Here is a 27,079-nt window from a genome sequence, read left to right on the forward strand (position 1 = left end):
TGGGTCTTCCTCATTGAGGTACTCATTCTGGAGCGCGTCATTCATGTGCCTTGTCATGAGAATTATGGCTTTAGCTTCATTGGCCTATCTCGTAGCTCTATTCACTTCAAAAGCGGCAGCTTGTTGAGGAGTAAGCACGTTCTGACTTGGCTCTTGGATCGTATCTAGGATCCCATCAGCCTTAAGATGCTGGCGCACATCATGGACCCACTTGTGGTATCCTGCGCCTGTTGTCTCTAGTGGAGCGAAACACAACTTGTTCAGGTTACTCATCCCGAAAAACAACAAAAGATTAGGGTTAGTTTCGGAGCGAAAAGGCTACCACGAAAACAATAAAAATTTCTGAGGAAATTTAATCTCCTGCAAAAATATATGGCAATTGCCTATTACATCTCTTGGAAAATAAAAAGACTTAATCAAAATTGCCAGTCTCTGGATCTTGGCCTTTGAAGTCTTCAACCCTTAGAGCGAGATTGTCATCTTGATCTTCTTGCTCCATGTAATTTTCTTCCCTTGCTTCACGATACGTCTTGTACGCGTTAGCAACATTATGGGGTGCATTACATGCTTTAGCCCAATATCTGGACCCTCCACACCGAAGACAAGCATCATCATGGTCAGGCTCCCTTGATCGAGATGCGTCTAGAGCGCGTTGGGGACGGCTATGATCCTTGGTGGCGCCACCACCATAGCCGGAGGCTCTGCCTCTCTCTCTCTTCACACGTTGACCTCTACGGTTCCATGCACGCCTATCTTGGCGGTTTCCTTCCTCTTTGGGGCAAGAATATGGACCAGAACGTCCAGAATTATCCCTTTCCTTAGGGTTTCGCTCATAGCGCCCTCCCTTAGGGGCGCAACTATAATTAGACTCCGGAATTGGCTTTGCTCCCACGGGTCTAGAGTTATAGTTCTTCACAAGTATATTGTCGTGCTTTTCAGCTACGTTCATGGCCCCAATAAGGTCATGAAATCTTGTGATGCGTCCGGCATTGACATCAATCCGATAGTTCTTGGCTATCATCAATGCAGAGACGGGGAAGGTAGAGAGAGTCTTCTCGATCAACATCGTATCAGTGATTTTCTACCCACATAATTCCATCAAAGACTTAATACGAAGTGCTTCCGAATTGTAGTCAAGTACAGACTTGAAATCACAGAAGCCGAGGCTTTGCCATCTCACTTCTAAATCAGGAAGTAGGGAGTCACGAACGTTGCCAAAACGCTGCTTGAGTTCTACCCATAGTTTTCTTGGGTCTTCCTCATTGAGGTACTCATTCTGGAGCGCGTCATTCATGTGCCTTGTCATGAGAATTATGGCTTTAGCTTCATTGGCCTATCTCGTAGCTCTATTCACTTCAAAAGCGGCAGCTTGTTGAGGAGTAAGCACGTTCTGACTTGGCTCTTGGATCGTATCTAGGATCCCATCAGCCTTAAGATGCTGGCGCACATCATGGACCCACTTGTGGTATCCTGCGCCTGTTGTCTCTAGTGGAGCGAAACACAACTTGTTCAGGTTACTCATCCCGAAAAACAACAAAAGATTAGGGTTAGTTTCGGAGCGAAAAGGCTACCACGAAAACAATAAAAATTTCTGAGGAAATTTAATCTCCCCCCCCCCCCCCCCCCCCCCCCCCGCAGTAAATTTAAACAGGATCGACCCAGAGCCCAAGAAATGGGCTGATTTTTGGGTCTACAAAACACTAATTAATCTTCTCCTTGAGTGATCTTCTTGTCTTCCTCAATTAATTAAAGGTGTAGGGGTTGTTCTTTTTTATTTTTATATATCTTTTTTATTGTTCATGAACTTTCCTTCTTCAAATGTTTAAAATTTGGTATGAATCGGCCATATGATTATGACCATATCGGAAGCTGATTATCTTGAATAAGCACAAAAAAGTTAGATGAGTGATAAAATGATGATGTTATATTGTCAATCCATTATGATTGACTAATTGTTTGCAAGAATAATATATCAAAATATATATATATATATATATATATGATCGATCTGTATGTTCCAAAACTGGAAAACTAGTGGAAACGTATAGAACTACGTAATATGATCATTTGTTTAAGCAATTTTGTTTAGATATATTAAATAGAGTGGGTATCTTGCATATCTTATCAAGAATTAACCGAACCAAATCATAACCTATTAAGTTGCAAAACAAAATAATAGAAGGTTATACTAATTTTCATAGAGTGGGTATACTAATTTTGTTCATAGACATCGGTTCTGGACCGATGTTAAACTAATTTTCGACCGATGTCTTAGTGGGTGTAGAGAAAAGTATAGACATCAGTATAAGCGCGTTTTCAACCGATGTCCCAGACAACAACCAACATCGATTCTAAAAAACAAATCGATGTATAATCGTTATAATCATCATATTTTTGTATGTTAGGTATGTCTAATTCTTCATATTTTCACATTTTATGCTTAAAAAAATATATGTCGAACAATACCTACTTGAACATTTGCATCGATTTCTATTCCAGAAGCGATGTCCAGTACACTTGTAGACATCAGTTCCCATGAGTATTGTTTGTTCGTGGTCATTTTTACATGTAGGTTGCTACATTATTTTCCTAGGAACGATGTCTGTATCTTTATTCTACATCGTGTTTTTATTCAGAAATGATGTTTGTTTTGAGACTGAACATCGTTTTCAATTAAATAAACCGATGTTCAACGGTATTATTTACGTCGACTATGTTTATTCAAACTGATGTGTTAGTTCATTGAAGACATCGTTTATTATTTCCAAAACCGATGTTCACCTTTTGACCACACATCGGTTTACTCTACGGTAGGTGATTTGTATGTTCATAATAGATTACGGTTTGGTGATTAGAAATCGATGTGCAGTAATTTTGATTACATCGATTTTGAGTTACAATTCGATATATTGATAATCATAGGACATCGATTTCATTTTTGATACTGATTTCTAATCTCTCAACAGACTTCGTTTTCCTTGGCATTACTGTTTTATTATGCTTTAATACACTTCACTTCACTTTGACAAGTATGATGTGAAAACTTTGCATTTAGCTATTGCTGGGAAAAAAATTGCATTTCTCATCATCCAAAATAAGGGGCTTTCCCATTAATTTTCTTTCCAAATTCATGATTTAACATAATTCACAAAATAAACCCCTAAACTTACAAAAGCTAGCTTGGAAACATACGAGCAACAATGTACAAAAGTTCCACACCAAGCTTTGCTTCAAAGCCAAAACTAGCTAGCCTTACTAAAAAAACATCTTGGCAGTCACATTCCTACATCAAACTCTGTATATAATCAGCCACTTCAATGCGCACCTCGTCAATTTGATCAGGGGATGTGACACCATTGATAGGGTCAGAAAACTCTGCTACAAGTTCATCTGCAACCTGGAATACTCTAAACTCTTAGACTTACAATAAGATTTCAATGAGAACTTGTATAATCTGAAAAATTGAATGGCTGTAACTGAGCTAATGGCACTTGCATGCCAATAATACAACTCCTCAAAGGATTGACCATGAAATGAAGGTATATTATAAGCTATAACTTCATACAGCTTATCAGTTAATAACATGCAGCAGACAACTTAACACTTAAACAACTGGTTATCTTTTGAAAATGACTGTTCATGCACAAAGGGACACAAAACTTGGATAAGATGAGTTTTTGTATCCTTAAAACCACGGATAACTCCTTGAAGAACCAAAGATGCTACAACTGCAGAAGCACCAACTTTATGAGTAATCAAACAGAGAGCTCAAAAAAGAGCAATCTCTCACTTCCCTATGACCTAAATTGATGTAGTTTAGTGACTTTATATCTTGAACATGTGGTTTGGTGTGAGTCTTAGTGACTCCCAGATCAATCAATGAGTTAGTCACTTTCCTGTTATATGGAAGATGCTACACTTTAGCAAACCCCACATTAACCAAGTGGGAATGCAATGGTGTGGTGCATATACTAGCTCTGCCTGGACCACTGTGACAATAACCAAAGGAGAAACAGACAAAAACATTACAAATTTCCCTTCTAGATATCTATTCCAACTTTACATGATAACACAGAAGCAATGCAAATTTTCTCTTAAAAAGATAAGAACAAAGGTTTTTGAGATTTGTTCAAAACAAGCTAGAGAAACAATTGGAGAAGTGAAGCAGGTTGAAAGATTTAGAATAAAGCAAATACAAGGTAGGGAGGTTCAAAATGAATAACAGTAACATATATATGGTACAATGGTAGTACAGCAACGCATTTCAAATCCTCCATGCCAGGACCTACATTGATTCAAGAAAATGGATGCTTTACATTAATGTGATTCCGACTACTCCGGAAATATGTTTACCAAGGCAGAACTTTCAGTAAATCTGATCCGTTTGAATTTTGCCCAAGCAACTAAACATATACTGCCACTTAAAAAAGAACTTATCTTTTAGCTCAGTTCATTCCCTAGTCTCAAATTGCTGATCCGTATAGCATGTGATCCAAGTACACTAATTCAACTGCTAACCCAAAAAGATTGTGCAGATCCAAAAGCATAACTCCAGGTACAACAAAGTTAAGCCAACAAATCCATAGCAAATATAAGATTCAGTCTTTTTGCTAAAAAAAAAAAAAATAAGATTAACAGTATGACCCCAGCTACAATTGTAAACTAAAATTTGAAGGAAAAAAAAGATTAACATACCATAACTAATGATTGAACAAGAATAGAAGCGAATTGGTATACTCACAGATAAGATATTTTTATTTGGATTTAGGGGTTGTTACCTGGCCATATCCAATATCAACTCCATAAACAAACAATGCACCATACTGAAGTAAACAGTCGGTAAATCCACCAGTTGACCAGCATGAATCAAGAGCTACTTTGCCAGTAATATCGATAAATAGCAGCTTCTAACTTATGTCCTGCTCTGCATATACAAAACAGAGGAACAAATTAGCATAACAGGTCTTACCAAAGTTCGAGCATAAAATGACACAAGTAGCTGTCAAGTGTTTACAAATGAACAACATAACTGAACAATGCTCTTGAAATGAGGATCCTGAAATCCAGCTTACCTACCAATGTTGGAATAAAACACATACTACTTGTTCGTTACAAGAGTTGATTAGTCTGTAAATGTGAAAAATTAAGAAGACGTAACTGAAGGCTACAAAACTGAATATAATCATTACAAGAGTTGATTAGTCTTCTTGTTTTAGGCATATGCCAGTCTCTTCTTCCACCTGGAGTGTTATAATAAGAATAATGTAACTTAGCTTTAGGTTAAAGTTGTAAAACTTGCATCTTACACTTAGTACTTGACTGTTGATTACAAAAGAAGCAGAAAACAGTCAAACAAATAAAATTTCAAAAGATTCTAAAAAGCAACATACTCAGGATCGATAGAAATATACAAAGACAAGTAGGAAAAATAAAAGTATTGAACAAGGCATATTTGCATAAGCAAGAACAAGCAGTAATGAATCTCAAGAGTACCTTGTAAAGAAACTAGATTGGTTTTTCTGAGGACGAAACAAAAAGGAGAAAACCAGTACCAAGTTAAAGAGAGGAAAAATATATAAACAAGTAATAAAACTCTCCAAGACACAGGGGCCGGAGGAAAAGCATATTATTGATCACTAAAAAGCTTATGGTTTTGTGGTGATGATGGATATGGATGGCCATGAACTATAACCAACCACCCGTCTTTTTTGGCTCATGCAACCATCATATATTATTGGAACAATAATCTTTTTAATAAACCAAAACCATAGCTTGTGGTTTAGAAGGAATCTAAATTAATTTTCAGCTGATTACATGAACTTTCCAAAATACAAGCAGAAAGAGATATGACACAGCAAATATACATGGCATTATACATATATACATATTGAGAGAGAGAGAGAGAGAAAGAGAGAGAGAGAGAGACCTCACGGATTGCGGTGCCGAGAAAATCACCCTTGTCATCATCCAACATTCCAGCAGGCAACTCCAGTATGATCCTTCCAACAGGTACTCTAACCTTCGATATGCAACAATTTTTAATAGGGTTTGATTACATGGAAGTACAATGCCGTAATTTCTTTTTGTGATAATATAGGAATTAGGACGAACGTGATTTTCCGATTTAAGTAAAGCATCATAATGTCATAACAGATACTCTAAAACACCAAAATGAAATGAAGAGCTACCTGTTCAGTAAGAACAGCATAAGCCTTGCCCTCCGATTCCAAAAGTATAAGCACAGCTACAGCCGGTCCGCGTGCAAACACAATACCTGGAACCTAAATATGTTTTAGTTTCACAACAAACAAATCAACAACTATGGCCTCCAAAATATACCATTAGAATAAAAAAGACAAGTATGTATATGACTAGATACCTTTTCCCCTGTTTCTTTATCAATCACATCTGCTTCAAACTTCAGAAACCCAATCCTCTTTCCAAACATATCCACACCCTATTATAACCCAGCTGATCAGTTCCAAGACTATGAACTTATCAAAACCAAATCAATTCAACCACTTTAAAGAAGGACTGGATCACCTGAATTAGAACTCGTTTCAGAGCCAAAGAACCGTCGCTTAGAATCCCAGTTTCACTCTCCATGTTCTTCAGCCACTGCTTAAACAAAGACGAATCAATAGCGCTCCTGCAACGTTTTACCATCATTATGAATACTTGGGTTCAGTTTATATCCGAAGTTTTAGACTTTTCTGAAGAACAAGGAAGGGAAAAGCGTGACTGGCCTGAACTGGGAGGAGGAGATGTGGGGGGCGGCGACGATCTGGACGGGCTCGGCGGCGAGTTGACTCGGGAGAGTGAGGGAGTGAGTCAACGGTGGCGGGTCGGATGACATTTTGCAGGAGAAGGATCGAAGGGCGAGGAGTGTTCTGGGGAGTGTGAGTGTGAGTGTGGTTCTGGGGATCAACGACATGGAAGCTTGAACGAGCTTGCTACAACCAACGGGGAGCAAGTGCCCATCTCAATAACAATGCAACACCCAAAACAGATCACAATGTTGGCCAAACAAGATCATAACTTAGTCCAAAAATGGCAAAATAAAACTTGGTCAGAAGAAACTTACTTGTAATCAATCCCAACCAGCACAGAGGCTCCAAGAGATACGAATACCCACCATGGCCTACAAAAATTCAAAAGTAAATAAATAATCTAAAATTAAATAAAAAATCCAACTATAAATTACAATTGGGACTATGTATGACATTTCTGGAGTAGCCAAGTTCTTGGTAGTTATGTGTATTCAACATATATAATGGTCTAAAGTATCTAAAACTAAAAAAAACCTGATATATAGAAAAATACAAGCAGTTCAAATAACAAATCTAGATTAGTGGTACCTGCAGATGTAATCAAATTTTGAGCATATATGCTTTCAATTAAAATGACCTGAGAAAAGGAAAAGTACCTGAAGAAGCAACTCGAGTTGCACAAAAAGACACTGAAGCTTTGTGAAGTAGATTTTCAAATTCAATCTTTTCTATCAAGTAACCTGCAGTTGACAAAAGAAAGTGCTAAAATAATGAAAGAACAAAACATATGTACAAATAACACATACAAATGAGCAGCTTAATCCAGCATCCTCACAATCAAAACAAAACATTTGAAATAAAAAGATTAGGTTTTGATTCAATTGAGCTAAAAGAAATCAGAAACAGAGAGAGACAGAGCCATTACGTAGTCCCTGAAAGCCAGCCCAACTTCCATGCTTCGGAGAATCTCCTCTGTCAGCTCCAAAGAGACCTTATCTTCTCTTTCTGGTCCACCTTTTCGCACCCAAAATTGGAAAATCAAATCCCTAATTCTCTACTGATTGAGATCAAATTTGAAGACGAAAGCTTTGAAATTTCGGTTATCTGCAATTTGGGGAATGCTTGACATTGCTTATTGCTCCATCTTATTTCGAGGAATCGGAAATTTCAGAGCAGCCCTTCGTCTCCTGCCACAGTCCCGCCGTCTCTAACCTCTAGACAAGGTTGGGTTTCTTTTGCCTTAAAACCCCGACTTAGCGGTTTAAGGCTGCAACGGCTACAAGCCAGGAAATCGATGTAGGTCCTCTATGTTTTCGCCCAAAATCAAACAAACTTCACAAATGAAAACATGGAAGAGCAAAAAATAAAAAGAGGGGCTCGAGTAAATGACCTGCTTGTCGATCACAACTCTGAATAGTCGCTCAACTCCCCAAATGCAATCGCTCACAAGCTAAAGAAGAACAATGAACCACAACGAACAATCAAGAGCTAAAAAGACTGAAATCAAATCCATATGAACGAACAAAAGCTATGAATAAGCTGAGAAGCCTATTCGTAAACACAACAAATCTCCCACAAGCCTGATACCATCAACAAGTAAAACGACTGAAATTGACTCTATCATTTACATATATAGAACTAGAACAATACGTACTAAGATTACTTCGTCTCCGACCGGCGACTCCTAGAATCCTTCGACAGGCAAATCCTTCGAATCCCACAACAGAGTCGTTCTCTGAAGTGAGTCTCGCCGACTGGCCGCCGCTCTCTTGCTTCGATTCTAGAGGCTAAGACGGAACGGCGCTGTTTAGAAATGCTTTGATGAATAAGCTGAGGACGGACTGGACAGAGTCGATGCCGGACTGGACGGAGTTGATGCCGAAGAAGCTGAGGACGTAGATGAAGGAAGGAAGGAAGGAAGGGAGGAGATGGAGGTAGGGTTTGGGAGGAGATCCAGTTTGGGGTGAGTTCAGAATGAAGGCGAGTTCGAGTGAGATGGAGGCCGCGCGAGAGCTTAGGGTTTTCTGTCCAACTTTTAGGATCAGGCTTTAATTTTTTTATCTAAGTGTGAAAGTTTTTAGATTTAGTACCGCTTCTTCAATTCACTTAAAACACTTAGCGCGTTTTGCACAAATAGGTTCCCGCAAATTTTCAAACAAAACTTTTAACACCGGTCATTTTAAGACCCGATGTTAATGATATACATTTAAATCGGTATTTTTGTAAAACGATGTTAGATTAGGTTTTTACATCGTGTGCAAGTCTGACCGATTTAAAACATGCGATGTCTATGAACAGATTTCTAGTAGTGAATTACTTTATTAATTTTCAACTGATATGGATTTTCCAACTTATCAAAGACATGGATAACCTATTGTTGACACATAAGAATAAGAAGCATGAACTGAATTATGGTTTAATATAGCAGCAACAAGCCGGAGGTTGAGTCCCAAATCCCATACAGATTCCCCCCTTAGGATAATTCTTTGAAATGCAAGCCGCCCTGCAGTCTGCGAAAGCTGAACAGGAACCCAAGCATCTTACTATTGGTGCTGTTAGTGCCTCTGCAGGCCTTACCGTTGCTGTAAATTATCACAAAAATAAACATCGATAATTAACACTAATTATTGAAAATTAGAAACTGCTATTGAAGAAAAAAATTGAAATTCACAAACAAAACGACCAGGTAAGAGATGTATGGGTCGTCAATATATACTTGGGGCTCCTGGTGACTTTTTTTTTTGGTCAAAGGGGCTCTTGGTGACTTGCTCATGTGTATATGTATAGTTCGATGAGAACGGTGATCGATAATATTCTTTAAGAGATTCTGGATCTATACATGTTTGTTCTTTAGGGTTTCAGAAAAAGTAATCTCATTTATCTGTAAATATAAGCTAGCCTCTTAGTTTCAAAACAAATGTGGAAATTATGTGCAAATATATGAGTTTATACTAAGATATGCATGAGATAATAAGTAGTAGTCTTACCGGATGAGAAAAGCAAAGCTATGCAAAAAAACACCAAGAGTTGCTGAACCACAGGAGAAACCTTACAAGCTGTAGCCATCTTAATTAACAATATGTATATATTCACCTCTCAGTTTATGAATGATAGAGATTTAGCTCATCATCTATTTATACTATTGGGAGCTCTTGATATACATTAATGCCCGATATCATTTATGTACATATATTTATTATGTTGAACCATAGTCAAATCATTGCTTCTGTCAATAGTCAAATCACTACTTTTGTCAATAGTCAACTATAGTTTTACATTCATCTAAATGTCTACATTCAATATTGAGTAAATATCTTATTATGATTCTAAGATTTTTTGTAATGTTCATAATTGCTATAAATTGCATAAGATACTTCAAAAAAAAAAAGATTACCGGAATTTTAACCTTTGAGTCTTTATAAGAGCATTTTCAATAGTTTTCATATATCTTGATTTTTCTCTATTTTAAGGGAAAATAAACTCTTCTTTGCTCTAAGGTACAGCTTCCCAATACCTATTTCTATCTTAGTGAAAGTGAAGAAAAATATAACAATAATGTCTATATTTATAAAAAAAAAAAAAGCTCTAAAATTATTGGAAATTATCTTTTAGAAAGTTATTATTTTCTTCTCTCAGCAATATTTATTTAATTTTTTTTATATCAGGGTTCAATATTTATTTCAATAATTAATTATTTGTTGTAGAGAAAAAGATTCTAGAGAATGACTGTTGTTTTCATTGATAATAGAGACCTCTTTATATAGAGGATTACAAGTACATGAATCGAAACGTATAAGGAAACCTAATCAAACATTGATTATGATATCTAGTGGATTCTACCTTATTACAACTGCAATAAGTAATCGTTGTTTGGGCCAGACACATATAAATCGTGTATCCTTCAACACTCCTCCTTGTGTCGTTCAAACATTTGTGCTCCTCTCTTTGCCTCGTCAAAAACCTTGTTGAGTAACAAAAACCCAATGGGACAAAAATAACCCTGATGTCTGTATCTCTCCCTGATGACCACGATCATGAATGTTCGGATAACTTCAGTAGACCAATGCTTTTAACATGTTTCTCGAAAGTGGATTTAGGCAATGACTTAGTGAATAAGTTCGCCACATTGTCCTCATATCAAACTTCGTCCACCTTGATCTTGAGAAGAGTTTGTTATTGTTGATTGTAGAAGAATTTAGGCGATATATGCTTGGTGTTTTCGCCTTTGATGTAACCTTGCTTCATTTGTTCAATGCAAGCAGCACTGTGCTCATAAATGCTTGTTGGCTCATCTGTGCTCATAAATGCTTGTTGGCTCATCTGTGCTCATAAATGCTTGTTGGCTCATCTGTGTTCAATATGCATAATTATGGATCTCAACCATATACATTCACGAATAGCTTCGTGAAGAGCTATAATCTCTGCATGATTCGAAGATGTAGTGACAATGGTCTGTTTTATAGACCTCCAAGATATCGCGGTCTTTTCCATGGTAAACACATAACCAGTCTAGAAATGATCTTTGTGCGGGTCAGAGAGATATCTGGCATCAGCAAAACCTTCCAAAACATCATTCATATTTTGGTGGGGGGAAAGAGGAAGCTGGTCGGAAGAAGAGGCGACGACGACTATTGTCTTGGTAGATGGAGTTTATTAAAGATTATGATTGTACCATTAGGTATCATCCAAAAAGGGCTAATGTGGTAGCTGATACTCTTAATCGGAAACCCTCTCTTTCCTTATCACATTTGAGGGCAGTTCGAGTTCCACTTCTCTATGAGTTGCGAGCTACGGGAGTCAGCTTATCAATGAACGAAATTGGAGCATTAGTAGCTAGTTTTCATGTGAGACCAATCCTGGTTGATAGGCTACAGGAGGCATAATCTCAGGATGCATCCTTAAATCAGTTGAAGAAAGCGGTATTTGATGGCTCTAGACCATATTTTTCTATCAAGAGGGATCGATGGAACAGTAATGTTCGGAAATAGAATATGTGTTTTGGATCAGGAGGATCTTAAACAGGAAATATTAGAGGAGGCTCATAGTTCTGCTTATGCCATGCATCCTGGCGGAACCAAAATGTACCGGACTCCTAGAGAGCACTATTGGTGGCCTAACATGAAGAGGGAAATTGCAGCTTTTGTGAGTAGGTGCCTAGTGTGCCAACAAGTAAAAGCAGAAAGACAGAAACCTTTAGGATTACTACAACCATTGCCGATTCCTGGTTGAAAGTGGAAACATATTACCATGGACTTTACTTACAATCTACCTCGTACTCGGAGTAGAAATGATGGTATTTGGGTGATTGTAGACCAACTTACAAAATCCTTAGATATCATTTTCTTTGGTGGTCATACAGAATGGGCAGCCTCAAGAGCCTTAGAGATGCTCAGCTTGCTACTGTGTTTGTTGTGTTTAATTAAACAAGGGTAAAACGGAAAATATATATTGGGTGTATTTAGATATTTGCTGGGTATATTTAAAAAGATTATTCTTAGAATTCTCAACATATTCTTTCAAGACTTGCACTAGGAGAAAGTTGTCAAATAGCTTAAAGGAAAGTCTTCTTGTAAACCGCGTTTCGTGACCCCCAAGTCGATATAGAATCACATCAGGTTTAGGGTTTATTATAAATAACCAGAGTCTGATCATATCCTCTTCTCAACAATTCTCTCTCCCTCTCTCGAAAGTTCTGCCGATCCAAGGTGAGTCGATCATAATACCACTTCATTGAACAATTAAATTTTTTTGCTGTTTTGCTCTGTTCATGTTCATGTTCATGTTCAAGTTCTCGTATATCGATCAATGGTACTAAGTTGATTCTTTTTCCGATGAAAATCCTGAGTTGCATGAAGTAGGAAGGAATTCTGATTGTGTTGTATTGTGTATCGCATGACTTGGTTCCAACTTATAGTTACACTTGCATTCATCACTACTGATTTGTAATTTGCTACAATAGCGCTTTAATTTCCTCGGCCCCGTCTATCCCTGTCGGTGTTTATAATTATAGGCTCTGAAACCATGATAAAGTACCTCAACCCATGATAATTATGCAGGAACACTGAGAAGAATTTAAGAAAGAACGAAGAACACGAGGAACTATAGGAATTGTAATAATGGAAACCTGAATTAGAGTAGGTTACAGAGAAAGCGCTATCTTTATCAAGAATGATATTCGTAGTTAACTGATTACAATGATCAACTGTCCCATATATACTAACAATTCTAATAGAAAACAGAAGCTTTCATAATACACAATGCTACTTGTAAGCTTTCATACTCGTACTATTGTTTAATTACATGTCAGGCATTGAGAACTTATGTTTTGTGAGGCATGTTAGAAGTTGAGAAAAGTTTGCAATTGCAAATACGATTTAGTTGCTTGATTGTAGTTTGAAAATCAAGGTGTTGTTAACTTGTTATAGATGAAGATTGTCTAAGGTGCAATGTAGTTTGCTTGTGTTTTGTGATTAGGTTGAGATTCTGTATACTAAATTACTAATTGCTTTTCCTCTCTATTTATCTTTGCAGCCATCAGTTGTTGTTCAGAATGGCAGATTATCACGAGACCAATAAACACATTGAGATGTGGAAAACTAAGAAACTAATCAAGGGACTTGAAGCTGCGAGGGGTAATGGCACCAGCATGATTTCTCTCATCATTCCTCCCCGTGATCAAATCACTCGTGTTACTAAGATGTTGGATAATGAGTATGGAACTGCTTCAAATATCAAAAGCAGGGTGAACCGTCAGTCTGTTTTATGTGCAATTAAATCCGCTCTGCAGCGGCTCAAGGGTTACAACAAGCTTCCTCCTAATGGACTTGTGCTCTATATTGGAACAATTGTTACTGAAGACAGGAAGGAGAAAAAGATTGCAATTAATTTTGAGCCTTTCAAGCCCATCAATGTGTCTCTTTACCTCTGTGACAACAAGTTCCATGTTGAAGCTCTTAATGAACTCTTCGAATCTGATGAGAAATTTGGTTTCATTGTCATAGATGGTCATGGTAGTCTTTTTGGGACATTAAGTGGTAACACGAGGAAGGTGCTTCATAACTATACTGTTGACCTCCCAAAGAAACATGGAAGAGGAGGGCAATCAGCTCTTCGTTTTGCTCGTCTTGGAGAGGAGGCACGCCACAACTATGTTTCTAAGGCAGCAGAAAATGCCACTAAGCTTTTTATTAACCCTGCCACCAACAAGCCCAATGTTGCAGGAATAATACTGGCAGGATCAGCGGACTTCAAAATTGTGCTTAGTGGGTCAGACAAGTTTGATCCGCGTCTGCAGGCCAAAATACTGAATGTGGTGAGTGTTCGTTGTGGAGGAGAGAATGGTTTCGATCAGGCTATTGACTTGTCATCGAAGATTCTATCCAATGTGAAATTTGTGCAGGAGAAACGCTTGATGGAAAAATACTTTGAAGAGATTAGATTGGATACAGGAATGTATGTTTTTGGTTTAGATGATACACTAAAAGCTTTGGAGAGAGGTGCTGTGAAGATACTTATTGTGTCGGAAAGACTGGAAATTAGTAGGTATGAGCTGAAAAACTCTAGTACTGGTGAGATTGTTGTCAAACATCTTAACAAAGAGCAGGAAAACAATAAGAGCAACTTTTGGGATTCTGCCAACTCTAGAGAACTAGATATTCAAGACAAGATGTCATTGTTGGAGTGGTTCACTGACGAGTACAAGGGGTTTGGCTGTACGCTTGAGCTTGTCACCAACAAATCACAAGAGGGGTCACATTTCTGCCAAGGTTTTGGGGGCATTGGAGGAATTCTCCGCTACCAGCTTGATATGAGATCATTTGATGAGTTTTCTGATGATGAAGAAGTTTATGATGCTGGAGAAGTTTCTGATGATGCTAAATAGGAATCAATGAACCCTTCCCCAATTCTAGTGCAGGATGCTGGGGATGAAAAACCCTGCACCAGTGGCCATGGAGTTGTGGTTGCTGCTGCTGCTGCTGTGGCTCCTGAGTGGTGCTCAAAGAAAATAACAGGCTTGATCAAGGTATATATTTCTTCTCTTTTCTGTATTACAAAACATTATATTCTTTTATAATGCTCAATTCCTTTATATAATATAATAACGTCTTTTCTTTGTTTCTTGAAGGACATTACATTATGTGATCCGGACAAGCTTGATGTTGGGATTCCATCTGGATCACAAAAAAGTGGTTATGAAAGAGTATGCACACAGGGAGTTGTGGTTGCTGCTGCTACTAAGGAGCCTCCAAAATGTTGCTCAGGCTTGATCAAGGTTTGTAGTACTTCTTTCCTTTCTATATCACATTTCTAACATTATTTTCTTTCATATTGACGGTTGCCTCTATCATCCTTGAAGGTCATTACAACTGATTCTCAAAAGTGCGATGCGGTGAATTCTTCTGGATCAAGAAAATCTGGCGGTGAAAGAGCACGCACCAGTGTACACCAGTGTAATGGAAGGGGCTGAAGAGATCAATCGTCTAGCATAATGTCCTCTAGAGAGCTGCAAATTCGTTTTGGATCAAGAATTTATGAAAATAAGCCTCTTGAAATCCTTCATGAAGAATTTTAGTTTCAGTACTGCTTTTGGTTAAGTGCATATATACTTGGTGTTTGTTTTCTTATGAAATAAGAGCCATGTTGGCCTATCTTTGAGATGGAACCTGGTTAAACAATTATTTTAAAAAAAATATTATTGATTTTCTTTTGATGGTTGGGGTTTCTAATCTTTCTGTTCTGATTTGGGCTTGATGTGCACCACATAGTAGCATTTTTATCTTCGTTTAGTCTCACTCTGGAATATGTCTACATATGCACTCCAACTTATATTGATTTGCCAGTCGATCTGGTTCAATTTTTCATCCAATTTTATGTTTCCATGTTGGCTTGATGTGGCCTCCCTGTGCTTCAGCTGCATACACTCGCGATCATTGAGTCTGTCCCAACTATAACTTTTAGTTAACTCTGCAGGTCCTTCATGTTCTGTTCTTTGTTGATTACAAAAAAGTAAAAAAAATGAGGCTGCTGTTATGCTTCAAGAGGCTCAAGTATGGTGTCAGAGAGCATCAAGTTGAAGATAAGCTTCTTCCTAATCTCTTGGGAATGACACTTCATGGAGGAAAAATGTTGTGTTCTACAACACCTTTAATACCAAATATCAGGGGCTCGGATCCAGCTGCTATGTCAAGCTTGTGATAGGCGACGTTGAATCTGTAAGGTTCATTAGGCAAGCCACCGTTGCTGACTGTCTCACTGTACACCTGTATGAAAATAGAGGATTATCATTTTCTGCTTCTATGATTTCACAAGCAACCTGGAAGCTGGTATTCCATTTTCCTTAGTTAGATTGATCAATGGGTAAGAAGTAAACGTTTTTCCCGTTTGGAATATAAGCTTCTCATTTCAGATAGCTATAACTTCAAGAACATATTGTGGAATTTAAATTATGGTCTAGAGGTAGAAGAAGAATGAGGAAGAAGAAGGAAAAGAAAAGCAAAGAAGAATGAGGACTACATTGTGATTAATTTCTGATTACAATTTACAGCAAAGTTTTTTCTTTATATACTAAAAGAAAACTAACTAATCAGACACACTATTACACTATTACCCTTTAATACATACATTAGCCTGTATGCTACTTCACAAAAAATCGCAGAGTGACTTTTAACATCAGAACAATATGTTGTATTTGAACTTCTTTTTAATTGAAAACCAATATCTGATTAAGATTTACAACACATGTAATAACCATGAAAAAAATTACCCGGAACAACATATCTCTGTGTGTTACTGAATTTAGTGAGAAGTTGCAGTTGCAGTTGCATGTGGGTGTGTTTTTGAAGCTGCTGTTGGTTGTTTCATATGTGGGTGTGTTTTACATTTGCTAAGGCCACCCATCTATTCTTAAAACAAAAAAGGAATAAAGAGTTGGAAGTGTACACGCTGTTGCAGCTCTCTATTGGATGTTTTTGGCCGAAGTAGCTAGGTTGCTGCAGTTGTCTATTTACAGCACTCTTAGAGCAAGTTCACCCGTTGGGTCACCAGGTTACGGTCACCGGGTTACCAGGACAGGAAACTGTTCACTGCCACTGGACCTTTGCTTCCACCCGTTGGGTCAAGGTCACCAGTCAGTTACTATTCATTAAATATTTTATTGATTTTTTTAGTGTAAATGAGAAATGTATGATGTAAATAAATAGTATTGATGAACATTTTGGAAATGCAACCAAAGAAAATTTGATGGGTAGACAAATTATATTGGACCAACAAAGTTTTTTTTTTTTTTTTTTTGTAACTCCACCGACACTTTTATCATATTCAAATAAATTTGGCTCGTAAGCTCATATTGAAAACAAAAATTTCGGAAGATGAATGCTATGAGGAGGAGGAACAAAAAAATTTGAGGAAGTAAAAATGATATAATGATATATTTTTTTGTGTGAGAGGTAAAATAGGAGGTGAGCAAATTTTGTAATTATTTTTTTTATTACCGTTGTAATCTAACCTTTGCCTCTTAACTGATTTTTTTTTTCACCTCAATTACTCCTTAATTATTCACCGTAGGATCCATTTTCATATTCAAAAGCCACGGTCCAGATCTGTGGACTGATGCCGCTACAGGACAAAAACTGGGCTGCCATGCGCCTGCAAGGTTGTCCCCGCTAGAGGACAAGCAACTGGAAAGCAACTCCTTGCCAAAGCGCGTCTCCCTCTCCTCTTCTTTTTGGGCCAGCGTGGCATCCTGGGTCACGGCCTCAGTCACCATGGTGCCCTGGGCCTCCCACTGTGGTCTTGCCCCAACTCCGGTGGAAGCATGAATAGTGAAAAAAGCTTGCCCCAAGCCTGCTTTTGACGTGGTGCCCGGGCATAACAGAGCCCGGTGAACTTGCTCTTATGGTTTCTTTGTATGCAGCTTGAAGCATTCTTGTGCCGCTTCTTGGTTCACTGGGTGCCGTGACATTCAACTTCTGGGGTGGACTTGTTTTTTTTTACTCATGCCACCCATGTGTGGTTAGTACCATTTTCTTTGTTGTGATTGTTCTTTTGTTTTGGTTTGATTCAAGCCCCCCATCCTTTTTTATTTTTATTTTGGAGGAATTTTGGCCATTGTACCCCCTTCCTTTGTGTGATTCTTTGCATTATTAACAAGATTAAATAGAGTGACGGGCAGTGGGTTTCCAGAAGTGATGGTCATATTTTCTTCAAATTTTGACTCACAATGATCAATTTGTCACAGTGATGTTTCTCTTTTTGGTCTTTTGTTAAATCATGATCATCCATTAAATTGGTAATCTAATAGTCATTTGTAAATATATTATTGTTTTTGAATAAACAAGCAATATCGATTGCATCTGGTGTGCCTTAATATAATTAAAGGATTAAATAATTGTTACTCCCTATACTTTGCTGCTGAAAACAGTTCAGTCCCTCACCTTTTAAATTAAACAGGTTAGTCCTTATTCTCTCTAGTTCTCACACAATAGGTCCAAAATGACCATTATGCCCCTCACTTCCTTTTTTTATATTTTTTTTTTATCTCTTTTTAGATTTTTAATTTTTCTATATATATTTTTTCTGCTTCTCTCTCTCAGCTCTGTCTCTCTCTTGGGATTGGGGATTCTCGGCCATGGCCTCCATGATAAGACCCACAAATGCTCCGGTGACTCTGTAGCTCCCCGCTCCAGTTCCCTAACCCCAATTCCAGCTCCGACCAGCCCAGCTTCGATCCCATTTCCAATCAACCTGCCTCCACCGAGCTCCACTCCCAACCCACTACTCAAACCCCCAATCTCTCACCCTCCTCTGCCTCTTCTGCTCCACCGAATCCCAACCAGAAACCCTAACCCCCAAACCGGATCCGCATCTAACGCCCCACTCGATCCCCAAAATGGATCCGCCACCCCGACGACACCACCACCCCAAACGCTAAGACCCAGAAAGCTACGCCGGCTTCGGAGCCCAGAAAAGCTCAAGAACATTATCAGTAGACTAATCCGAGTCCAAATTCCGATACTCTATTACGAAAGTAGTTGCTCGACGCTCCGTGGAATTCAAATTCTGGTGCTCTATTACCGGCATCTTTCACCGTATAGTACGATACTGTCGCTTCCGAGCACAATTGCACGCCGGAGTTGAGTGAAATGACCTCTTGCTCCTTGAATTTCAGTGAGACCTTATCGGACTCGGAAACCGCTGATTCGATAACTGCTTTATAACCTCCAATTACCTTCGCAATTATGCTCTTTGACTTCAGCTTCAACTTTCTCTCAATGAAGCCTCCAATATCAGCTCCAGAATTAGACTCCACGCACGACGACTCAGAAGCGTTAACTTCGCCCCACTCCGGCAACCGCTTTCTTCACCACATGTCCTCCATAACTCGATCGAGGCCTCACTGTGAGCATTAGGTTTCTGAAACGAGTAAAGAATCGGAGAGATTTGGTTCGCCACCGGCGAGATAGTTTCGACCGGAGCTTCTTCGTCTTTAGGTGAGGCGGCACCGTTTCGAGTCTTTGCATCGCTCGGATCGATCGAAATTTCATTTTGTAACGGACATTTGATTTTTGAAGTTTTGAATTTCTGAGAGGAGAGTGTGAAAAGCTTTGAGGTTCTGTTCGGTTTAGAGAGAGAGAAGCAAAAAAAAAAAAAACAAAGAGAGAAATTAAAAAAAAGAAAGAAAAATAATAATAAAAAGAGGAAGTAAGGGTATGATAGTCATTTTGGACATGTTGTGGACCTATCGTGTGAGAATTAGAGAGAATAAGGACTAACCTGTTTAATTTAAAAGGTGAGGGACTGAACTGTTTTCGGCAGCAAAGTACAGGGAGTAACAAGTATTTAATCCATAATTAAATAATAGGATATTTCATGATTTTGAGATTAAGGATATTTTAGGTACTTTGAGTTGTCATTCTCCAAAAAAAAAAAAAAAACTTTGAGTTGTGTATTTATAGTAAAATATTGAAATGAGAAATTAATATTTCACTGGTAGTGTATTGAGTAAAGAGTGTGTATCAAGTAAGAGAAAAATTCACCATTAGAGCAAATGCACCGGTGGTTTAATTGGTTGACCAATTGGGTAGCTGGTAACAATTGGGCAATGCACCAACAAAATACTGCCTGACTGATTGTTGGGGCCCGCGTGGGGACCAGCTGCCAGGGCAATTGGCTGACTGATTATTGCCCAACGAAATGCCTGACTGATCAAGGTGAGCTCCATATCTCCTGCCAACTGTTCTATTTTGAAAACACACAAACATGCAACGGTTTAAAATTATAGCCGTTGAATCTCAATCCAATGGCTGTAATTAAATACCAACGATAATTGTTTTTTTCTTATGTTTTTATGCTAAAATTAATTTGAAAGTTAAAAAAAAAGGGAAATGATGCAAAAGGTCACTTTAGAGAGTGAAATGATAATAAAGTCACCTAGTTTCCCACTTGATAAAAAGGTCCGTTGTGAATTGTTATTAATATTAATTTAGTCCTTATGAATAATGAAGTCATGTTAAAAAAGGTCAGTTTTTAATTTTTTTTATTCCAATTCTGCCCTTCAAAGCCAATTCTCTCTCTATCTTCTTCTCCTCCTCCTCCACGCAGACACAGACCTCGAGAGAGAGAGAGTGTGAATGGCGAAGAACAACGCGTCACTCCTAGCTCTAAAATGTGTTCGTCCTCGACGCCTCGTTACGCCTTGTTCAGGTTTTGCTCTGAAATTCACTTTAAGCTTTTTCTTGATTGAAATTTTTTTTGCTCGATCTTATCAAATTAAGTGTTTGATCGGGCTATGGTTTACGACAGCGCGGCGGCGGCCGAGTAGGAGGAGAAAGGGGGAGGCTAGGTTAGGATTTGAGTTTGGGGAGTTATCTGCTCCAAATCGGTGACAATGGGGCCCAGGCTCGGCTCCGGCGACGTGTCCGGCTTCAAGTTCCTTCTCAGAGGCTCGACCCGTCGAGCACGTTCGAGTCCTAGCCAATGTTATCGATAGCCGCCATGTGAATTCTTGGTGAAACTTGTTGTTCTTTGTCGGTTCAATCTCATTTTGATGCCATTTGATAAAATGCAGAAAAGTGAACAGTAAAGCTCAATTGAGTTTCTGGCTGAGCAGATTCTTAATGAGGTGAAGACTCTTTTAATGTGTTCTAAATGTTAATTTGAATTTCTTCTGCTTGCACGTATTGTAAATTTGTAATTGAATGGACTACATGTGATAATATTATGATTCAAATAATTAGTTCTCTCGAGTCTGGACTACAGGTGATATTCATTTTTTACTTTTTGTTGTTTTGTGTTCGTTTTAGGAGTTGCCGGGTGGATCTTCTTGGACATTGGATGTGTTCACTGAAGCATTTGTTGGAAAGTTGAAGTCATATCCTTTGAGTTAGCTTGTGGATCTTCTTTTTGATTCCTAGCTTCACCATAGTGATCTCTGCCTGAGGCCTTACTAGAGTGATCCCTTGGTTTTCATGGCGGTTGTGATTGTTATGCAGTCATCTGCCGCTGTGCTGGATAGGCAATGCTTGCAAATGATAAAGCAACTTGCTAGAATTCATTGCTGATACGTACCGACTTATATCAGGTATGATGATGCTTGGAAGGTATATGAGACGATGGAAGCAAATAATACCCTTCCTGATCATGTGATGTGTTCGATAATGATTACTATCATGAGGAAATTTGGTCGCAGTGCAAAAGATGCATGGGACTTCTTTGAAAAAATAAACAGGAAAGGTGTCAAATGGAGTCAGGAAGTTTTGGGTGCTCTTATAAAATCATTTTGTGATGAGGAGCTGAAGAGTGAAGCCCTTATCATTCAAATTGAAATGGAGAAGAAAGGGATCTCATCGAGATAGACTTGGTGGCCGGATTCATATGGGAGCATCATGGTAAATATATCTCTTGATTACTTTTATTATACTTTTATTCATCAATGCTGTAAATCTGCTCTTCCTCTTCATTTTTTGCTTGCTTACACTCGTAGCTTCGATAACAAAGCATTATATTAGCAGCAGTCCAACTAGAAGGGACCACTTTTCTGTAGTTGTTTGGATATGTTGATCAGTTAGTTACACTTATTGATTAGTTATTCACTGCTCATTTGATTTTTTTAGGTAGCCATTGAATCTAGAATCCTTTTTTCCCCTTTAATTCCTTTGTATTTGGTTAGGGGTCAGTTTATGCACCAACTTGATTGAAAACTTGAAATGTTACATAAAATATTTGAGGGATGAATATTGATTTCAAATGGAGATTTACAGCTAATCATGCGATTTATTAGAATATCTGTTGATGGTGAAATTTGTGGCTTAATTATGTCCGATTCCAATGTTGTGGAACATTTATGTGAAAGACACTATTCCATATCATTAACAGTAACTTTTAGAGACTGATGAAAGAATGAAAAGGTTTCAAAGAAGACATTTACTGGGTTAATGGCTTTCCAACAAATTGAGATGCCCATTTTGCACTGAGCTTTTTGGATTAGTTTTCTGCAGGAGTACCTTGCCCGATATTTTGAGCTAGCTACAGTCTTGTTAGTTTTACTTTTTTCTTTCTTATCCAACTTTCGTACACCTTTGGTTTCAGGGGCATCAAGTCACTGATTGCTTTAAAATCCGATTGGTAATTGAATATGCTTAGTATGCTTTATATTGATCTGCTTGTTTACATGTTTTCTTCTAGGTGAAACGTAAGAATGCACTGGATTTTTGTCAAGAAGTGTGGCATCCCCTCAGCTTTCATGGTTTGAAGCACATATATGTCATCAGAATGGATACTAGTTGGTTTAAAACAATGTATCATAGAGTCAAAGTGTCAAACCTATGTTTCTGATGATGTGGACATGTCATAATTTATAGGATGTGAGCTGAGTAGTTGTTTAGAATCATGTGTAATGTGGCTGGAGCTTGAAGATAATAAACTCTCTCTTCAACATATTTCATTTCTTTTTGTCTGGAAATTTCTAATGTATTCATCAGGTTATTTTTCTTTTTTCTTTTTCATAATGATACTTGTTAAATGATAGTTGGACTTCTAATTCTTTACTCCTCCACCTCTATTCTCATTTCTTTACACTTGTATATGCACTCCATGATGTATTTGCCTCTTTTGTCGTAGTAGGTTGGGCTTGGATGCTTGCCTTGGTTAGTGACTTTGTTAGTGATTTGGAAAAGTGACATATGATTGACAGTGACTTGGCAAGTGGCATGTGATTGACAGTTAAAATGATCAGTGACATAGTCACGACTGTGACATGACCAGTAACCGCACTAACTAGTAACTAACTAAGTAACTGACCATGTCACTGACCAAGTAACTGTCAGTAACCAAGTCACAAGTTAATAGTCAAGTCACTGTTAATCACATGTCATTAACTAAGTAATAGACCATGTCACTGACCATGTCACTAACCAAGTCACAAGTTAATAGCCAAGTCACTGTTAATCACATGTCACTAACTAAGTAACTGACCATGTCACTGACCATGTCACTAACCAAGTAACTGTCAGTAGCCAAGTCATAAGTTAATAGCCAAGTCACTGTTAATCACATGTCACTGACCATGTCAATAACCAAGTAACTGTCAGTAGCCAAGTCACAAGTTAATAACCAAGTCACTGTTAATCACATGTCACTAACTAAGTAACTGACCATGTCACTAACCAAGTAACTGTCAGCAGCCAAGTCACAAGTTAATAGCCAAGTCACTGTTAATCACATGTCACTAACCATGTCATTGACCATGTCACTTGTCCAGGGATTGACAGTGACTTGATAAGACTGACTCAGTGACATGTCTATAACAGTGACATGCAATGTGACCTAGTCAGTAACATAGTTGATAATAAATAAATTGTGATAAATACTTTGTAACAGTAGCACATGTTGATGACATACCCTTCCAACTTATTGGGGTAATTATCCAAATGAAAAAAAACATTACAAGTTATATCAGAACCACCAAGCCATCTTAACTAATTATATCAATCTTCTCCTCATGCTTGGGAGCAAGACCAGCCTTAAGCTTTTGAATGGTCTCTGATCGTACCGTCTGATTCCGTTCAAATTGATCTGCAAAAGCCGACCCAACAGGAGGTCGAACTCGGACCCGAGTAAAAACTAACACGTTATTTGGTAAGGACCAAGACCTGACCTGGATCCATCATCATTAAATAGCTTGAATCCTCTTCCCTTGTATCCAAATACACCATATCTCTAAACATTGAAAAAGCTAACCAGCTTAGTCCCATTTTAGCACACCCTATGATCAAACCAGACCAGGCTACAGTGTCTTTCATTGGAAACTGTAAAACATCCCCAACTCGTCCTTAATGTTTCCCACTCTTGCATACAGGTCTGTAAGAATGCTTCCAACAACATAATCTAACACATCCTGTGGTGACAACCAAACCATACACTTGACGCCCAAGTCTCAAGTTAAGCAAGTTGATGCAGGCTTTGAAAGCACCACTGTAAGAATCCATCTGTGCGCCTGGCTCACCAAACAATAATTAGTCACCTAAATTGCATAATTGGATCACCAAACTCATATACAATTACATATATGCTCTGTTACTTACAACTACCAGGCAAGTATGTAGGTACATAGAAACCAATTTACCCTATCAATCTCAAAACAGATCACAATCTTATCAAAACTTCATTCATCTAGTATTTTCCGTATTGTAAGAAAACAATTAGAATAACACTGAGCAAGAAAAGTATCAATTCCTGTAGTGTTGCCACAACATCACAAATTTCCATTAAAGAAAAAATAATTCAAAATTTGGTTCTTCTTGGAGTGATTGAATTCCATTAATGAGTAATGAATCCTCACTCACAGACGTGAAAATTGAGACAAACATTAACTAACTAATTGATCTCACTTGACAATTTTAAGAAGCAAGCACTTTTTGTCAGATGAAAAGTTGAAACTAGAAGGATGAAAGAGCTCTTTCTCACAATCATAAGCGTATACATTGCAGTTGCATCATCAACACACTTAGTGCTAGTAATAAATGATGACCTTGGATACATGAAGCCAATATTATCTGAACCTTCAAGGTAGTCATGCAGCATCTTCGGATGATACTCATAAATATGAATGCTTTAAACCATGAGTAGATGGTAAGGAAGAAATTACCAACAAACATCATCTGCATGAGGCATTTTTTGTGAGAGAGGAGTTGGTTTCTTTTTCTTCATATCACTCAAACATCTTCTGGGCTTTTCATTCAGATAAACAAAACCAACCTTAAATCAAATACCACCTAATCCGATTTAAACTCTTACCTAACTAACTTGATAGCTAATTAACATGAAATAAGCTTCGATTCTCAATCCCCATGGAAACATCCAAGCTTACACACGTATTCTAATTCTTCAGCAAACCAGCAAATACAAGCTACGAAACTACAATTTTCTTTACACAAATCTAAATAGAGACGCTAAGATCTACAAAAATTTAGCTCAATGTACACCATCATTTGGTTGCCATGAAAAGTAGTTAAAATAGAATGAAAATTTCACTAGTTAGAACATTTCAAGCTTCATTTCTTTGCAGTTCTCGTCAACCAAATGCAGCCTTTAGGTAAAGAGGGAATTAGGGAGGAAGGGAAGTACCTTGAAGGAGAGAGTGTCGCGAATCACTAAGCGGTAATCGACAGCGACGGCAATGTAGTTTTTTAGAGTCATTGATCCAAGGCCGGAGCTGTAGCTATCGGAACCGTCGCCGATGCCTAGTCCTAACTAGTATTGAAGCAACGACAACTACGCCAACAAGTAGTACGAGCACGACATCATTAAGCGTTGCAGGTGCGGCGAGAATTTGGCTTTTCTGACAGCGTAGCTGTGGCCGTTCAGCACCAGATCGGAGCTCCGATGGACCTGGCGTCCCAAACCTTCATCGATTTGTTGACGGAGGTGGTGGCGATGACGCAGTCGTCGTGTTCAGGATCTCAAACTCATGCGCCGGGATGATCATCGTGGATCTAGGCTCACGCACGTCCCAGACGAGTGCGGTGCAGTTGCCGGAGGCGGAGGCGAAGACGGCGGAGTAGTCGCAGTAGGTGTGCTCCTGCGGACGGAGGCGGGGCAGAGAGAGAGAGATCGAGATTGGTAAGGGTTGAGACTGGTTGAGACGGGATTGGATAACGTGAGAGAGAGAGAGCTGCCAGTGGCATCTTTGGTAATTACGCTTAATTTTAATGGCAGGTTGTTAAAATGTGACCTTAATTATCATAAGAACATTTGTAGTACCTGAATTATAATAAGGCACTTTAAAATGACCTCTTTTATCATTGTTCCTAAAAAAAAATAGAAATTTACCAAATTTAACATTATTTTGATCTAAAGAATTATTCAAATTTAAAGTGTGAATAGTAGATTAGCACGCAAATTGCCTTTTATTAATGCATTGTGTAAGCTAGAGGCAATTGCCAATTTGGGATGAATAGTGGATTGGTAGTACCAATTTAGTTGACAAATTTGCAATTACCCTTGGTTTATGGGTGCATTTGCTCTTTGCCTACACTTTGTTGCCTTGGCCAATTTGATACTCAATCATTAAACACGATCAATGTAATGCCTGGACTTAAAATTTCATATCAGCGTGATACTTCGGCCAATCTTCTGTTAATGCTCTGTTAAAAATGATCACGTGTCATTCATGTGACTAGATTTTTCAAGGCAAAGTCGTACTTTTACACCAATTTTGTTATGTATAAAAAAAGAGAAAAATACACCATCAGTGCCTTAACTCTTGTGCACCGGCCAATTTGATACCCACACTCTCAATGGTATCAATGTGATACCTGAACCCATATTTTGCTATCGTTGTGGTACTTCCGTCAGATTTCGCTGACGGCTTCATCAAATGTCTGACGTGGCAAGCACGTGGACCCCAAAAATGCTTTGAAATGACTTAAATGACCTCAGACTCTACCAGACCTTGATTTCCCGCCATTTTCCATAGGGAATGGCCACCATTCCCTCCATGTTTGTACTCTACCGCACAAATTTCCATGAAAATGAAAATCTAATTTAATGGGGAGGAATGGAGGATGGGTAAGCATTGAAAACACATATAAGAGACCACATGTAATGAGCAGAAATCCAACCAAACTTCCCATTCAATTCCCTTCCATCAATGACTTCGTCACCACCGTCTCCTTCGTCGTCGTTTTCCAGAACCGCCGCGACTCCTGCCTTTCCCACATCCACGACCTCAGCTCTAAATTTAAGCATACAAAATTTTCAATGCGATTTCGATTTCAGCTCAATCCAAAGTTCCAAACTTTACTAAAGCAATG

The 27,079-nt window shown here is 38.3% G+C and overlaps 3 protein-coding genes and 1 long non-coding RNA gene across 6 annotated transcripts; 2 read left to right on the top strand and 2 right to left on the bottom strand.

Moving 5' to 3' along the window:
- Positions 1 to 5,135: 5,135 nt before the first annotated feature.
- On the bottom strand, positions 5,136 to 9,836 carry LOC133737715 (nudix hydrolase 14, chloroplastic-like). Its single transcript, XM_062165220.1, has 10 exons — positions 9,758 to 9,836; positions 7,696 to 7,761; positions 7,427 to 7,510; positions 7,085 to 7,141; positions 6,747 to 6,981; positions 6,544 to 6,649; positions 6,380 to 6,457; positions 6,189 to 6,281; positions 5,927 to 6,019; positions 5,136 to 5,240 (listed from the first exon to the last, which is right to left on the bottom strand). Exons 1-10 carry the CDS (start codon positions 9,834 to 9,836, stop codon positions 5,199 to 5,201), a joined length of 933 nt encoding a protein of 310 aa, XP_062021204.1. The 3' UTR covers positions 5,136 to 5,198.
- A 2,500-nt stretch (positions 9,837 to 12,336) lies between these two features.
- On the top strand, positions 12,337 to 15,480 carry LOC133739399 (eukaryotic peptide chain release factor subunit 1-3-like). The gene is made up of 4 exons (XM_062167179.1): positions 12,337 to 12,475; positions 13,302 to 14,793; positions 14,896 to 15,042; positions 15,127 to 15,480. The coding sequence occupies exon 2, from the start codon at positions 13,321 to 13,323 to the stop codon at positions 14,650 to 14,652; it is 1,332 nt and encodes a 443-aa protein (XP_062023163.1). The 5' UTR covers positions 12,337 to 12,475; positions 13,302 to 13,320; the 3' UTR covers positions 14,653 to 14,793; positions 14,896 to 15,042; positions 15,127 to 15,480.
- A 4,746-nt stretch (positions 15,481 to 20,226) lies between these two features.
- On the top strand, positions 20,227 to 22,763 carry LOC133735371 (uncharacterized). Its single transcript, XR_009858975.1, has 4 exons — positions 20,227 to 20,471; positions 20,571 to 20,889; positions 21,071 to 21,655; positions 22,452 to 22,763. It is a non-coding gene; the product is annotated as an uncharacterized LOC133735371 (long non-coding RNA).
- A 673-nt stretch (positions 22,764 to 23,436) lies between these two features.
- LOC133740090 (uncharacterized) lies at positions 23,437 to 26,014 on the bottom strand. 3 transcript variants are annotated; one of them, XM_062167948.1, is made up of 3 exons: positions 25,392 to 26,014; positions 24,796 to 24,925; positions 23,516 to 24,261 (listed from the first exon to the last, which is right to left on the bottom strand). In XM_062167948.1, the coding sequence occupies exons 1-3, from the start codon at positions 25,461 to 25,463 to the stop codon at positions 24,098 to 24,100; spliced, it is 366 nt and encodes a 121-aa protein (XP_062023932.1). In that variant the 5' UTR covers positions 25,464 to 26,014; the 3' UTR covers positions 23,516 to 24,097. The 3 variants fall into 3 exon arrangements, 1 of the variants encoding a protein (XP_062023932.1); XR_009861009.1 differs by lacking the exon at positions 24,796 to 24,925 and having other exon boundaries at positions 23,437 to 24,261; XR_009861010.1 differs by having other exon boundaries at positions 23,437 to 24,261; positions 24,913 to 26,014.
- Positions 26,015 to 27,079: the final 1,065 nt, after the last annotated feature.

This window comes from Rosa rugosa, chromosome 3 (assembly GCF_958449725.1).
Source record: "Rosa rugosa chromosome 3, drRosRugo1.1, whole genome shotgun sequence".
Classification (NCBI taxonomy): Eukaryota; Viridiplantae; Streptophyta; class Magnoliopsida; order Rosales; family Rosaceae; genus Rosa; species Rosa rugosa.